The sequence below is a fragment of the Colius striatus genome, chromosome 7 (assembly GCF_028858725.1).
Source record: "Colius striatus isolate bColStr4 chromosome 7, bColStr4.1.hap1, whole genome shotgun sequence".
NCBI classification, from domain to species: Eukaryota; Metazoa; Chordata; class Aves; order Coliiformes; family Coliidae; genus Colius; species Colius striatus.
In genome coordinates this window covers 32,110,685-32,126,300 of record NC_084765.1, presented here as the reverse complement: position 1 = coordinate 32,126,300, position 15,616 = coordinate 32,110,685, and the positions used below count along the sequence as shown (strand labels likewise).

Here is a 15,616-nt window from a genome sequence, read left to right as displayed (position 1 = left end):
GCCTCATGCACAAGAAAATATTCTCAAGATGGGTGGATGAGAAAACCAATCACTCCATGATAATTTCAACAAGTTCTGGTCTTTGAATCCCACTTCAAAAAATCCCCAAATATACTAAAAGGCAAACAAACATCTGGAACAAGTATCATCTGACTGTGACAGAACATTCCTATTAACTGTGTCCTCCACGGGCTAATTGTTGGAGTTATTCAAGCCTCCTAACTCTCAGTAATTCTGTATAATGTTTTGTTTCATAAGCAATTGTCCATATTTATTCATTTCCCTAGCTAGCTCATTTGCACTTGCAAAGAATAATTGGAAAGCAACATTCAAGTGCTCACACAATACTCATAAGAGAATTAATTACTTTTAAACATGATCTAATTCATACTGGAAAAAAAAAAAGGCAGAAAACCAAAGGAGATGTGGGATTTGGGGTTTTTTTTCCCCTCTATATGTATCATAGTTTCAAAATCAGTTGCAAGAAACTGCATACACATTGCATACACATTGTACCTAAGCAAATGATCAATACTTGCATCCAAGCATGCCCTGATGGCTGCTATTAGTTTAATCAAAGTTAACCCACACACACACACAAAATAGCATGATTTTATATACTCCAATTCCCAACTATAACGCAACATCTCGAGCTTCTATGAAAACTATTTCAAATCCCCCCAAGGGATGTGAATACCCCAAATTTCTTTAGATACTCAAACAACCATCATGGCATTATTTTCTTTTTACATAATTCTTCCTCCTGAGCTGGGGAACCCACGGCCAAGGCTCCAAACAAAGTCTATGAATTCATGCCACTTGTAACCACATTACTTTTCCCCCACATTATTACTCATTAACACAGAGGTGTGAAACAACTTGTAGCCAACACAAGGTGTTCAAAAGGCCTACCTCACTCTTGGCAAGGAGAAATTCTTCAGCTCAGAAACACCTCTAAAGATGAGCTTACGTTTCAGGGGACAGGATGCCACAAAGGTATGCCAGGGATTCTGAGGAAGCCTGACGTTATCTTGTCAGTTATTTAAAAGCCAAAGCTCTGAGTCTGGAAGACATTTATTGCTAATTTCAGTAATTAACTGAGTCAGCTGGGAAACGGCAGGCTGGTGGTTTCCAGTGCTCCGGAGAGGTGGAGGAATGCAGGAAGATGCAGCTGTCAGAAGCTTCAAGCAAGCAGGTGACTCGGGTAGGGAAGTGACTTCCTCGTTACCCATGGAAATGCTGGCAGATCATTCACCATACACACCTTCAGGAAGATGCACTATTGCCAACTCAGGCAATCATAAAATACAGCACTTCCTAGAACAAAAATTATCTTAGCGTCTGTCTGCAAAACATTTTGGTTTGTAAAATGTATTGGCTGGACCTGGAGGATGGAGCTGGAGCAGCCTTACCTCTGTCAGGTTGCTGGATCTGGCCATATTCAACAAAGCGATATTTGCCATTCTTTCTATACGTGCTGGGGTATTTCCTAAGCTTGAACGTCTATCAAATTGGAAATAACAGCAAACTTTGCATGTATTCTAGTTGATAAATCTTTCAAGTATTGTCTATACATGATTTGTATAGAAAGCCTTATGCCACACTGCTCTGGCATAACAGCATGGAGCTCTGTGTATCCATTTAGCTATCTAATTATGGGATGGGAGTTTGTAGGAAGAAGTTCTTGAACCAGGGCAGTTGCTGGTTTACAAAGTGCACAAAAATACAGCATCCATGTAGGCAAGAGAGCTCTGGACACTCCAAAGTGGCTCATTTACTGACTCAACCCCTTCGTCATGCACTCAGCAGTGGGACAGGAAAGGGCTTCATGCAAGCAGCACAGAGTTCCAGAAGCAGCTCCCAGGCAAACCAGGGCAAGACCGCCAGCATCACATCATTTTACTGTATTGAATATTCTCAGCTGTTAGCACCAAGAGGCCAAGACTGAATGCAGCACAACACCCACCACAGCACTCCCTCCCTCCAAGGGCCAAGGCCAAGGCCATCCTGGCTTGTATCAGCATTGGTGTGGCAGCAGGACCAGGGCAGTGATCGTCCCCCTGTGCTGTGCCTTGGGGAAGCTGCAGCTGCAGGGCTGTGCTCAGTGCTGGGCCCCTCACTCACTGCCAGAGGGACACTGAGCATGGCCAGAGCTGGGCAGTGGAGCTGGGGAAGGGGCTGGAGCACAAGCATGATGGTGAGGAGCTGAGAGATCTGGGGGTGTTCAGCCTGGAAAAGAGGAAGTTGAGGGGAGACACGATCACTGTCACAACTTCCTGAGGCTGCAGTGATGTAGGGGTCTGTCTCGTCTCCCAAGTAACGAGTAACAAGACGAAACAGCCTCAAGTTGCACTGTGGTCTTAAAGGTCGTTCCCGACCGAAACGACTCTATAATTGTAGTTTATGATTCATCTGACGTCACAAGAACCGAGGCCCACAGCCTCTAAGCTGCTACAGCAGTGGCCACTGCTTACGGCAGGGAGCACGGCCGGCGAGGGGCCGGAGCCGCCGCGCCCGCCCCTGAGGGGACAGGCCCGCCCTTCTCCCGCCCCTCTCCCCGCCCCTTCCCTGCCTGTTTATCCACAGGCTGTGCACGTGGTAGCCGCACCACGCCATTGGCTCTCTCGCCAGGGAGCTGCAGCCATCCCGCCAATCGGAGAGCTGTTCACGCGCGGTCGCCCGCACCCGATTGGCTCCGCCGCGGTGATCACGCAGCGTGACGCACTCCGAGCATGAGCCGGCGGAAGAACCAATGAGGAGGGGGCCGAGGGGGAGCCCGTAGCGAATAGCAGGGTGAGGAGCCGAGGGGTGGCCAATGAGGAGCGCGCCGGGGCGGGTCTTCCCGCTGCGGGCGCTGGCGGAGACGGGCGGGTTTTAAAGCAACCATCAGCGGCAGCCGTAGGCTTCCCCCGAAGCCGGGGAGCGATGGCGGCGGCCGGGCCGGGCCTGGGCCCTGGGGCCGGCGGGGCGGTGAAGACGCTGGCCTTGGTGCTGGAGGACGAGGCCCGGCGCGGCGGCGGCTACTGCAGCGGGGACACGGTGTCCGGGCAGGTGCTGCTGGAGCTGGCGGGGCCGCTGCCGCTCCGCGGGCTGCGCCTGGAGGCCGCCGGCCGCGCCCGGGTGGCTTGGAGCGAGAGCTCGAGCGCTGTCCCCGGGGCGGGAACCTGGGGGGCGGCGGTGAGGGCGCCCGGGCCGGGGCCGCGGCGGGAGGCGGAGGTGCGCTACCTGGACATTCGGCAGAGCTTGCTACAGGACCCACCCGGAGGTGAGGGGCGGACGGGGGCGGTGGAGGGTGGGGGGCGCAGACCTGGCCGGGGGGGAGGCTCTGCGGGCGGGCGCCTAGCGAAGGCTGGCGGGGCCGGGCGCTCTCCGCAGCGGCAGCGGGGGTGTGACCGGGGGCACTGGCGCCTCCTTCACGGGGAAAGGCGGCGGGGGTAGGGCTCCGGAGCCAACCCCCCCTCCCCACAGCCCGGTCCCCACGGCTAGCGGAGGGGCCGCGGAGACCCCACTGCGGGCAGGTGCCCGCCCGCGCGGGAAGGCTTTTCTCGGAAAGGGGGAAGGGCGAGGGTTAGAACCCGCTCCGAGGAGAAGCCGGCATCAGACCTGGATGCTGCGAAGCGGAGTGAGGCCTGCGCAGTTGCCCGCTCAGCGAGGACATCGTTCCCGCGTCGGAAACCTCTCCGTTGTGCAGCCGCAGCTTTCACGTGTGTGCCCAGGGAAGGCTCTCCGTGGCTTCCTCGAGCGGACTCTGGATTCCTTGTATAAAACCGCTGAAAAACACAGAACAGGCACACAAGAAAGTCTGCAGCTTTTATTTCTCCTCACTCGGTGCTGATCACCCGCAGAGGTTGCCTTTTTGATGACCTAATGTCAGGCACCTGCGTGTTTGTTGTGCTCTCTAAGCAGCACCTGTGAAGCAGCCCCTGGAAAATACTGGAAGCAGTCGGCCTCCTTTTACAATGGCTGAAGAAAGCAGAGGAAGCTCTTTGTTGCAGAGGTCCTTGGCTGGCAGTTTTGTCCCTTAGACACTGCAATCCTATGGCAGTGTTGAAAAATGAAAGGGGGGTTGGACTAGATGATCTTTTGAGGTCCATTCCAACCCCTTAGGATTCTGTGATTCTGTGAAAAGACATCTGGTTCTGTAAGGGGGAAACATTGCTGAGGTTCATCTGTAGGAAAAATAAATTCCAGCCTTCAAAAATTATGTAATAGTTGGCCCTCTGGGAATGTATTAAGATTACATTTATTAATAGCCTTTCATAACACTGACCTTAAATTACAGCTTTTTAGCACAAAAGTGAGTTTAACTGTTAGTTGAAGTAGATTAATTGCTGTCCTGCTGAAAAGGAAAAGAACCCAGCTATGATTTCCAGAAGCCATTTTGGATTAGAAATTGGCCAGAGTCCTGAACTGAAACTCAAGGTCTCTGTGTTTCCTTGATTTTTTTTTTTTTCATTGAGATCACATCTCAGCATAAATAAAGCATGGGCTCCAGTCCAAAACCCACTGGGATCAATAAAAACTTCTCCCAGTCCCCTACATCTGGGTGTTTTTATACATAAATAATTCAGAAAAGCATCTGCTTTGTTCTGCTATTTATGGAACAGACGAAACATACTATTTGTTTTTATCCTACAGGTGAGGAAAGCTTAATTCTTCTGGATGGAAGACATGAGTTTCCATTCAGCTTTCAACTCCCTCAAGAGTAAGTTAAACAATCTGTCCTGGAGGGATAGTGCCGGACACTGCTTATTGGCAAACATTAACTTAATGTCATTTGATGCGTGGGGTTTTTTTTTAATATAAAACTGATAGGTCAGCTTTATATGTTTGTTTTAATCTGTCACCACACAGACACACCTTGTTTGCTTCAGTTTCCCAAGGCCCTAAAAGTACAAGATGTGAACTGGTAAATGTTTCTGTCAAGAACTGAAGTACAAACTTACCATAATGCCTTTGCGACTGCTTGTTTCAGACCTCTGGTGACCTCATTTACTGGGAAGTATGGTAGTATCCAGTACTATGTGAAAGCCACTCTGGAGAGGCCTGCAGCACCTGATCAGAGTGTACAGACAGAGCTTCAGGTCATTAGCCATATCGACGTCAGCTCACCAGCTTTACTGGTAAGAGAGTCCCCTCTGCTCCTCCTCTCCCCTTCAATGCCAGCTGCAAAAACCAAATCATTTCCAAGAAGCATTCACATCCAGACACAACCATTTCCATGTTATTCTGGAGTGTCATTTTCTGACTTCTGAAAGCATATAAGCTCCCTAAGCTTTTCTCTATAAATAGATGATCTTAGGTTGTGTGAATAGCAAACAGAGTGGCTTTTTTTTAATACCATTGATTACATCCCTGCTGGAAGAGATGCTCTTGCCAAAAAGTTATGCAGGCCTCAGATGCATAAATAAGGCTTAATAATAATAATACACGAGCATAAAGTAGTTACTCTTACCAGAGCAACTACATTCACAGGGCTGCAGTGTCCTAAACTCTCCAATAATAGTAGGTTGAGGAACAGTAATTACAGAAGAGTATTAATCATGCCCAGCCTGTCATTTATGCTCTGGCCATTATGGTACGTATCCCTCCATTTTGCATGTCGTTTTCTAACATTAAGTGTGTGCATGCAGCTGCCTCAGAGATCTTTTCAGTTATTTCCTTATGACAGATTTGGCCACATTAAAGCATTGAGTTTCTAATAATCACTAGAAATACTGTAGAGTCACAAGGAAGATCAGGCATTAAGTAATGAGAAAATGGGCAAGATGGAAGCTAATGAGCTGGATTCTTTTATCTCAACCCATATTGTGAGAATAATATAAAATTATACCTTGCACTTCCATGATAGCAACTGGGACTAAATGGTTATTCATTTAAATATGAATGAGTAATTTCTGTTTTACTTGAAATGCTGGGATAATTTTAACATTTCATCATGATGTGAATGTAGCTAAGAGATGTTCTGAGCAGATTAGTTTTTCCTCTTTATGTGCTTACGTTTTTATATCTTGCTTTAGAGAGGACTTGGAAAAGTATTTGGGCAGTGACATCTGTAAGCAGAAGATAGTCTTTTATTCAACAGTGTCTGTTAGGAGTAGGAAGACAGAAGTGTCCCCAGATACTGCAAGGATAGAGCAGACCATGAGTGATTGCACAGGAGAGGGAGGTAGTGCCTGTCTTGATGGATTCCAAGGCTACTCCCAAAAAAGCGCAGAACAGCACAAATTTTACACTTCTTCATTATATTGACTGGACACTGAGTCATCTTTGGGTAGCTTGAATCCTGGCTTGGGTCCTTGGCATGTGTGCTTACGTTTTGTAAGTTTATTCTAACTAAAATGTTTCAGAGAGAGTGTAAATGTCCTATAACATGACCATCCACCATGAGAAATTAAGATGTTTTTCTACCATGAGCCTGAATTTTTGGGGGGTTGTATGGCATGCAAGGTATGAAAATGTATCACCTTAGCCTGATGTGTATACGTGAGTCCTTTCTTGCGAAGGATCCAAAGGTAAAAACAATTTGCTTGCTTAACTATGAGTTGCTTACCAATGAAATTAATTCTGCATTCTTCTGCACTGAGGAGCATGGGCATAAATACCACAGTAACTCCATTAGACCTCTAAAAAGTCACACCTATAAAATTTGCTAAATCAAATTTGAAGACATTCAGGTGACGTTCAAGTGCATGGTGGCCTCTGTTTTACCTAGTTGGTGTGGTCAAAGTGCAGACAGGGATTTGAAAACAGCCTGATTTTAAACCAGTATGCTCTGCTAGCTAAACCCTCGTTCCATTTTGCATGGTGGCAAAACTGCAGTTGCAGTGAGTAGTACTAGTACAGTGATTCAAATCCAGTAGATCTTTGAGTTAGGTTGCAATGACTGATCTGCATAATATACTGCAAGTGATTGATAGCTTTATGCCATAAAATGAAAAATACTCTATATTTTATAGACACCTGTTCTAAGAAGTCAGGAGAAGATGGTTGGCTGTTGGTTTTTCACCTCTGGGCCAGTGTCTCTCAGTGCCAAAATTGAGAGGAAGGGATACTGTAATGGTAAGAGTAGTTACCTTCAAAATGTGAATATTGAACACCTGATAGGAGTTTTTCATCTCTGTGAAGCCAACACTTTATAGTTTAAAGAACAGATCCATTTAGTAGGTAGAAAGTTGAGATCAGTGTGAATTTTCTTCAAGAAAAAACATCTCACCTTTCCCCCCTCACTTTCCTCTTGGGAATATAAACTGAAAGGAAGTCCTGTTAGTAATCTTAGGGAAAAGCCACATACATTGGAGTGTAAAGAACAACAAAAAGCTTTTACTGGGGATAAAATACCTCACTGGGGTTGCAGTCAGGTTTTTATGTCCTGTTTGTGTAGGTTTATGCTTCTCTAAGAGCTTCAGCAGCTTCTGTGTCATCTTGGTGACATAAGATGCATTGGGGAAATAAAACATTCTGAAATCCAGTTACTACTTTATAAAAGGAAGATGTGCATGTAATTTACAAATAAAGCTTTTATAGCCTGTTCATATTACACTTAATGTTTCAAAATGAATTGTTTAGCACTGTTTATACACAAAAATGTATTAGGTGTCTCTAATTCTGCCTGGATACCACTCTGGAGAAAAAAAACTCACCCTAGCTTGAGGAAACTACCAAGTATTGTTCTCATAACACTGCAGATGATGTACGTGCTGCGTAATGTGCTTTGATACTCCCAGAGGAAAGTTGGTAAATACAAATTGTTCATGGAACTTTTTCTGTCTTTAAGGGGAAGCCATACCCATCTATGCAGAAATTGAGAACTGCTCTTCTCGTCTCATTGTTCCAAAAGCTGCCATTTTCCAAACACAAACTTACCTGGCCAGTGGGAAGACAAAAACTTTCCGTCAGATGGTTGCCAATGTCCGAGGAAACCACATTGCCTCTGGGAGTACAGATACCTGGAATGGGAAAACTCTGAAAATCCCACCTGTATCCCCCTCTATACTTGACTGCTGTATCATTAGAGTAGAATATTCATTAGCTGTAAGTATAGATTTGTATTACAGTTGTACATACTCTTTGAATAAGACATTGAGTTGGGAACAGAAAAGTTTACTGAGGCAGCCATTAGATTTTTTTATTTGGAAACAAAAATTGGGAAACATACCATGTAGATGAGAGACAGAATCATGAAGAGATTCTGAAATGGAAAGATGGGGATAATGAGGAAAACAAACACATTTCTGAGGAAGAAGCAGCTTAGTTTCAGACCTACAGAGGTTATTAAGGGAAAGTAGTTTAAGCTGAATGAGTTCCTCTAGTGACTTCTTTTAGAAATGGGAAGATAAGACTGAAAGTCAAGTACTTAAATATATATTTTTAATGTCATCTAGAGACAAGGCACAGAAGGAAGGAAGTTGTTGGAAAATAAGGAAGGCTGCCAGAGTACAAGCTAAACATACTTGAGATGAGAAAACTGATGGTTTTAAGCTGCAGTACTGGGAGTTGGTTGGCTTCTAGGAACAGCAATCCAGTGGGGTCTCATGATGTGTTCTTCTTTTCTTTGGGGGTTGTCACGTAGGTATATATCCATATTCCTGGTGCTAAGAAATTGATGATTGAAATGCCTCTGGTGATTGGCACTATTCCATGTATTGGATTTTCAAGCAGAAACTCCAGCATTACCAGCCAGTTCAGTATGGATATGAGCTGGCTGGCATTGACCATGCCAGAACACCCTGAAGGTAAATACCTACTGACCTCTTCCTAATGCAGCATCAGACTGTCTGCAGCAGCAGAACAGTGCCAGCTTAAGGGCACTGCTAGGGATGGAGGCCATTGGGGTATGACTCACGAGAAGTGAGGCACAGACATCTAAGTCGAAGTCCAAAAGGATTTGTGAGACATCCCAACTCCATCCTTTAAGTCTCATTTTACCCCCATCTGACTACTTTCAGCCTAAACTTGAAATAACTGTTACTTCTGGTAACTGTATTTTGGAGATAGGCAACAGTTACAGAATATGTCTTGATCCAACACAGATACTTTTTGTTGGAGTAGCTCTAAAAGCATCTGTAGTGTCCCTGCTGAATCATTTAGGCTCACTAAAACATCATTCTAGTTAAAGTATGTGTGAGTATACTGCACTTCATACAATATGACAATAGTGCAATGTTTCATACAGCCCTTCCTGGTCTTGGATACTGTAATACAAATGTTGGCTGGCTGGGACTCAATAGTTTGAAATTTGACAGTGGCATCTCTTCTGTTTCAGCACCACCAAATTATGCTGATGTAGTGTCTGAGGAAGAGTTCTCCAGACATGTTCCTGCTTATCCACCACCAATTGACTGTGAGGAACAATTGTGTTGTCCTGTCTTTGCTTACATACAAGAGTTCCGGTTTCAGCCTCCACCTCTTTATTCTGAGGTACAAAAATAAACAGCAGGTGCTGTTTTTACTGTCGGATGGCAAAAAAAAAAAGCCACCCACATATAGAAGTGGAAGAATTCTAGGCAGTAATTGTTGCCTTTCTTCTCTGTAGATTGATCCACATCCAACTGACGTAGAAGAAATGCAGCCCATTTCATTCATGGTCTGAAGAGGATTTGTGATGAATGTCTCAGTCTTTCTGCTGCTTAAGCTGATAGTGCAGCTAAAGAGGAAGCAATTTTCTTTTTCAAAACTTAACGTTTGTGCACAAGAAGGACAAAGGAGAATGGAGAGGGAGGTATGAGCATGTTTGGTGATGGAGGAGAATCTGCTGGATTAGACTGCACAGAGGATATTGTGAGAGCAGCTGCACTTGGGATGCTTGAGAAGTACCTGAAAAGGCTGAACGAACGCTCTCTACAAAGTGGATATACTACATAAAGTATGAGGAGGAGATGGAAGGATCTTCTGAAGAAAAAAAAGAGATGTATTTTGTTTGGAACTTTCTGGAAGAATTTGTGTAATGATGTTGAGAAGTTCCATAGTAGAACAGAATGTGGGGTAAGAAAACATTTCCAAAAGATTCCAGTGTTCAAGGGGCTTCAGTCTTGCACTGGCTGCATCTGAGAAAGGAACACTACTAAAATGTGGAGACAAGTCTTCACTCTAGCTAAACTTCTCATGAGAACCTGCCCTTCTGACAACTGCCAAGTGGTACTATTTCATCATTCATCATGTTCCTCAAGACATCATGGATGACAGAATAGCTATTACGCAATATAATGAAGGCAACCATCTACTGAATGGAAGACACAATTATGTAAAAGAAAACTGAACTTTGATAAGAGCTTATGCACTATGCTTTCTTTTCAAGGGATTTCTTAAGGGAATTACTCTAGCCTCTTCTACTGTGAGTTCCTTTTCTGCATCTTAAGCCTATGGATAGCATGATAAGGTGAAGTGTGGCAAGGGAGGATCCTTTTGCCAACAGCAGGTCTACTTAGCAAAATGGACAACACTTATTTATTCAGAAGCCTTTATAAGCCTACCTCTGTTTTGGATATTTACTTAAGGTCAGATTTGAGACCAAAAAAAGAGTCTTGTTAAAGCTTGAGTATACTTCAAGGTTCTAAAAGGGACCCTAAATGGTTTCTGTGGTTAGTGAATGAGATAGGAGGCGTAGGGAGAGGTGTAAATATACCCAGAATAGACATAGCTTATAACTGAAGAGAAAGCAGACTTTGGGGGAACAGAATCCTCTGGTAATGGCACAAAGCTTTTCATTACTCCTGCATTTTTGTCTAGAGATCTATTGTCAGGGGCTGCACTGGTCATTTGCTATCCATACTATTCTTTTTGTTAGCGTGTCTCCTTGTTTAATTTTGTTTTGGTGCAATATTTTAATGTTTTCTTCCTCAGGTCATTTAGAACAGTGAGAGTTTGTTGCTGCTAAGAGTGAAGGCACAGCATTTTACTTGGCCCTTCTGCTGCCTTCATTTAAAGAATGAATTTAAAAACAAATGTTTGCTTCCTGCCGAGCATCAATTGGGATAAGTAAGCCACCATCAGCAGGTCACTGAAGAGAGCAGAAAAACATTCTCAACATGCACGTTTACAGTCGACTCTTTAAACTACAGGGGATTTTGAACTCCTAGAACTACTCCATATGTCTTACAGAAGGGTTTGGGGTTAAAACCCGGTGCTTCATTCATGTGGTAAAACATTGTACTTTCTGTTAACTACCAGGGTAGTGACTGAGTTTCTTTCATTTCATCAATAACTGCAGTTTAACCAAAGAGTTTAAATGTGAGCTTTTCTCATGAACTCTGTCTCCATTTAAGAAGCAGGGGTTTCCCTGCAGCCAGACATGGATGTATATTTTTAGTCTTCTTTTTGTATGACTTCGTTTCATTGTTTAATTTATTAGCTCTTCACCTCGAGTCACTTTGCCATCGATGTAAAAGACATATCGACTGAGGCTCATGGTTCCAAACTGCAGTCATTGGGTTTTTTCCTTTTCATTTACAACTTTAAGTATTCTCTAGCAAATGCAGCTTTATCCAACATTGGAGTGCATGTTCTAGAAAAAGACATTCAGAGATTGGCTTTTACCCAAAGTCTCAAGGTGAACTGCTCATGCCTTTATGTTGAAGGGAGGGTGTGCCCGTACAATCCATGCAGGGTTTTCATTCGCATCACCTGGAAAGGGAACAAGCATCTTTGCCTGAAGCAGATACCATTATAGTTAACTTGAAAAGCGATGTGGCTGTGTATTAACTTGCATGTTAATAATTCAGAATATTAGCTTAAAGAGCATTTGGTGCATTTTTTGGATTGTAATACCCAAAAAAGGTGATGCGTGCTACCTGGTATAAACATGGTCAAGCAAACAACAGCATGAAGGGCAAAAGATGTGCTCTTTTTTTTCCTAAGGTATTTGAGGGTTTTTTATTATTATTATTTGCAGATAAACTGTGGCCTTAGATTGTTTGCTGCAAAAAAAAAAAAAAGACAACTAGAATGTGTTTCTTAGGAAGCACAAGTGGCCCTTCAAAGGAGGGGTGAAAACAAGATTGAGTTCTGCTCTCTGGCACTTGGCTTAGTGCAGAAATTGATCCTTAAAATAATTACTGTTTGCACAACAATAAGTTCAATATGCAGGGGCTTTGTTTTGATAACTGTGAAACAGTTTAAAAGAGACTAAATTAAAAAAAAAAAAAAGAAAAAACATGCTGTTTAACGTAAAAAAACATGATTGTATTTTGTACTAATGACTGAGCCCCATGGGCTCTTTGTTAATAAAAGCGTCAAACATACTTCATGCTGTTCATCTCTGGTTTGGTGTCTCCAAGACAAGTGTCTGCAATGTCAAGAAATACCTGCATTGTGCCAACTCTGAACACATACAGATGTCTTCATTCTTTTCTGATCTGGGACCTTTGCTGCCTTCTGTCACTGCTTCAGTTCCCTGAACTCTGCACAGGCAACAAATGGAACAAATCTCTCTGCCTGTAGTTATTATGTAATATACAGGACTTCACTGCAGCTGCCTCACCCACGAGGACTGAAGGGGCAGGATGTGTGCACTAATTGGATTTTTCATCTCCTGTATTAATCTTAGAGGATATTTTATTGTGTTTCCTTTAGACAAGATTATCTTTACTGTGTAGTTCATTGATGTAAATACATCAGAACAACCTTACAGCCATAGCAACTCCTACCCTGGGGAAACATGACAGATTCTGTCTACCCCGTAGCTCACCTGAAACATAGATGAGATGATGAAATCTTGTCAGGGTCCTGCCTTCCCAACGATTTGAGCAACAGCAAACAGAAGACTTGATTCCTTCTTCCTACTTCCACTTTCAAGGGAAGAGACAGCAAACCTCTCCTTGGAATGGCTCAGCAATGACGCTGTACAGGCTCGTGTGTTGAGGCACTCGGAGGGTGCAGAAGGGGTCATGACACCTAGAAAGGAAAAAGCAACACTTCCATTTCTGGACTTAGATTTCTGGAAGGTTTCCTTGTTACTAAATGATCCTAAAATACCCTATTCTCTGAGTTCACAGTAGCAACTCCCCTTCATCCACTGTTAAGTTTTATAGGGCACTGCTTCTGTTGAACTGTAATTGTGTTAAACATGTTTACCATTTAAACAGGTAGTAAAGGTTGTGCTTTGCCACACGGGGACAGAGCAGATACTCCAAGCTCCCGTTTGCAGCTCTGGTGCTTTGATGTTGGCATGGAAAAGCAACAATTCACATACAGACTAAGAGAAACCATTTTATCAACTCCTGAGGCACATTCCATTGCTTCACCAGCCAACTTGGAACAGCAAAAGGCAACATCTAACTCATTTTCTAACTTCTTTACATGTCAATAGAGAAGTGTTTGAATAGCACAGGTTGCAGGCGAAGGCAGGGGAAGATAATCAATTTCTCTACCACCCCCCAAAAGCCTGCAGCAGAAACACCACTTCAGTATTCTCCTGAGGGTAGTGGATGAGCACCAGGGACATGGAAAGTGCCTTTCAGGCAGCTGCATTTTCTAAAGCTGATTATATAACATGTTAACATCAATACAGGCTGCAGCACAAAGCAGATTCTCCACAAAACTAATTAGGTCTATGATAAACCCAGTCGTTCCCTTTTGATATGAAAATGTGTGTGTGGCAGAGATGGGAGGACAGTCATGCTCCATGTGGTGTGGAACAATAAATTCGGAACAATTAGGGTAGGGCACAAAAGCTCTAGTGCAACATCACCTCATTATTGGCATTTTGGGACAACTCACAACAGTAAATCAGAAAAACCATAAAGCCCAGTTTTACATGGAATACAAAATGGCAACTCAAGTGGGACTGCACTAGAGAGGCTGCTTGTGCCAGCAGCATGCTGTGGGCATTCTTAGTTGCACAGGACAGACTCCATCTGATTAAGTACAACTGTATTACTGATAAATCTCTGAGCAACATCCCTTCAAAAGAAAAGAGGAAATCCTTCTTAGTTTTGGCTGACATTCAACCATCTGGCTGCCTGTAGGGTGAGGAGATCATGAACTGCACAGTGAAAGTGGGAGCTGGTGCTGGTGCTCGACAGACACCTACAAACAGATTGTCTGAAGTAACCTGCAGGATGCAGAGCAGCCCAAAACATTTTCAAACAAATGCACAAGATATTTTTTCTGTGTTAACTGATGGCAGGTTCTTATTTGTGGTCTCAGACAAGTGGCTGGCTGTGGTCAGATTGAGGATATCTAAGTATCACATCAGACATATTTTTCCTTGGCACTCGGCAGCTGTGGCAGCCTAAGAGCATCATCCAGACATCAGACTGGCCCTTCTGCTTTGCTTCTAGCTGTGCTCAGTGTCCCAGAAGTCTGTGGACACCCTTGTCCTGCTCTCCCCTCTCCAGCAAAACTGCTCATTGATTCCTGGGTGGAAGTCTCTATGGGCTCACACAGATGGGGACAGCAGCATAAAGCCATTTCTAGTTTTAATGAGTAGATGAACAGAGGAAAAACTGACAGAGTCATCAGTGGGGGGTTCTGGAACAGTAACTGTCAGGAGATGGAGTAAGTATAGGAAGGAGAAGCAGTTGGTGTCAGGATTCAAACATAGCAGTGACTGCTCCTCAGGGAGAGGATTTAATCTGAACACCAAAAGCAACCACTTGCCCTCAACAACTTTTCTTGGCAGGGCTCAGTATCAGATGTGTTGACACACAGTGTGCAGATACCAAGGCTAAACCCAGGCAATTATTTTTGACTATGAAAAAGTCTCATATTACAGCACATTGGAACAGCATCAGTAGGCACTGGGCACAGAGGGAGCCTTGACGCTTCACAGACAACAACAGGAGGTGATTGTACTTGTATTTCAGTACCCAGTTGTCTGATATTTATATATACACATAAAAAAACAAGGAGCACATAGTTGATATAGAAAAGAGCAACTCCTTACAAATTAAGTTCAGTGGATCAGACTGTAATTAAGACCTGACATTCTGTTGTACACACCTCCAGGTCAGAGCTTGCCGCACCTGTGAGCTGCAAACGGTGGTACCTCACTTTTGGGGCAGGCACACACACTTTCCTAAAGGGGAAAATGAAGGAGCAGGTGTAAGGGCTGATGGTAGAAACTGAAGTGTGGTCAACAGGGTAATATTTTGACTGCAAAGTCTTAGAGGATTGTTGCACACCCAGAAAGATCCCAGGTTTCTGTATAGGCCGGGCCTGTTTGACATCATGTCTAGAATCAGGCTGTCAGTCCCAAACGATCAGACCAGAACATGAGGAGAAAGTGATTCTTATTGCTGAACTAATTAGATTAATCAATGCACAAAAGTGAGTACAAGTGACAAAAAGTGACATTTTCATTTATATAAGGTAAACCCTGAAGTATTTTTCTCCTGTGTCTTAATGTGATGTGACCAATATTCTGAAAATATCCTGCTGAAAAGCATTAACTGGTCTGACAGATTCTCGTACTACAGTGTCCTGGAGGAGGAAAGAAGTGTCTGAGTGGGTTTAGTGTCCTTACAAACCTATCAAGTTTTGAACACTCTGTGACAGGCTGGTACCAGTTGCTCCAACAGCAGCATTTCGGTGTCAGCACATCTCTCACTCCCTCTGAGATCCTAGAGCACATTGGCCTGATCTGGTACCCGCAATGCAGCAATCAGATCTGCTCAGC

General features: G+C 43.9%; 1 protein-coding gene across 1 annotated transcript; it reads left to right on the top strand.

Moving 5' to 3' along the window:
- The first annotated feature begins 985 nt into the window (after nt 1–985).
- On the top strand, nt 986–12,227 carry ARRDC4 (arrestin domain containing 4). The gene is made up of 9 exons (XM_062000431.1): nt 986–996; nt 2,748–3,265; nt 4,639–4,705; nt 4,976–5,123; nt 6,960–7,062; nt 7,778–8,034; nt 8,573–8,735; nt 9,266–9,420; nt 9,536–12,227. The coding sequence occupies exons 1-9, from the start codon at nt 986–988 to the stop codon at nt 9,590–9,592; spliced, it is 1,479 nt and encodes a 492-aa protein (XP_061856415.1). The 3' UTR covers nt 9,593–12,227.
- Nucleotides 12,228–15,616: the final 3,389 nt, after the last annotated feature.

What these genes read in the sequence shown, in the direction of transcription:
- ARRDC4 (XM_062000431.1), top strand. An exon ending in AGCTTTCAACTCCCTCAAGA is followed by an intron (nt 4,706 to 4,975) that starts GTAAGTTAAACA and finishes TGCTTGTTTCAG; the next exon opens with ACCTCTGGTGACCTCATTTA. An exon ending in CATGCCAGAACACCCTGAAG is followed by an intron (nt 8,736 to 9,265) that starts GTAAATACCTAC and finishes CTTCTGTTTCAG; the next exon opens with CACCACCAAATTATGCTGAT.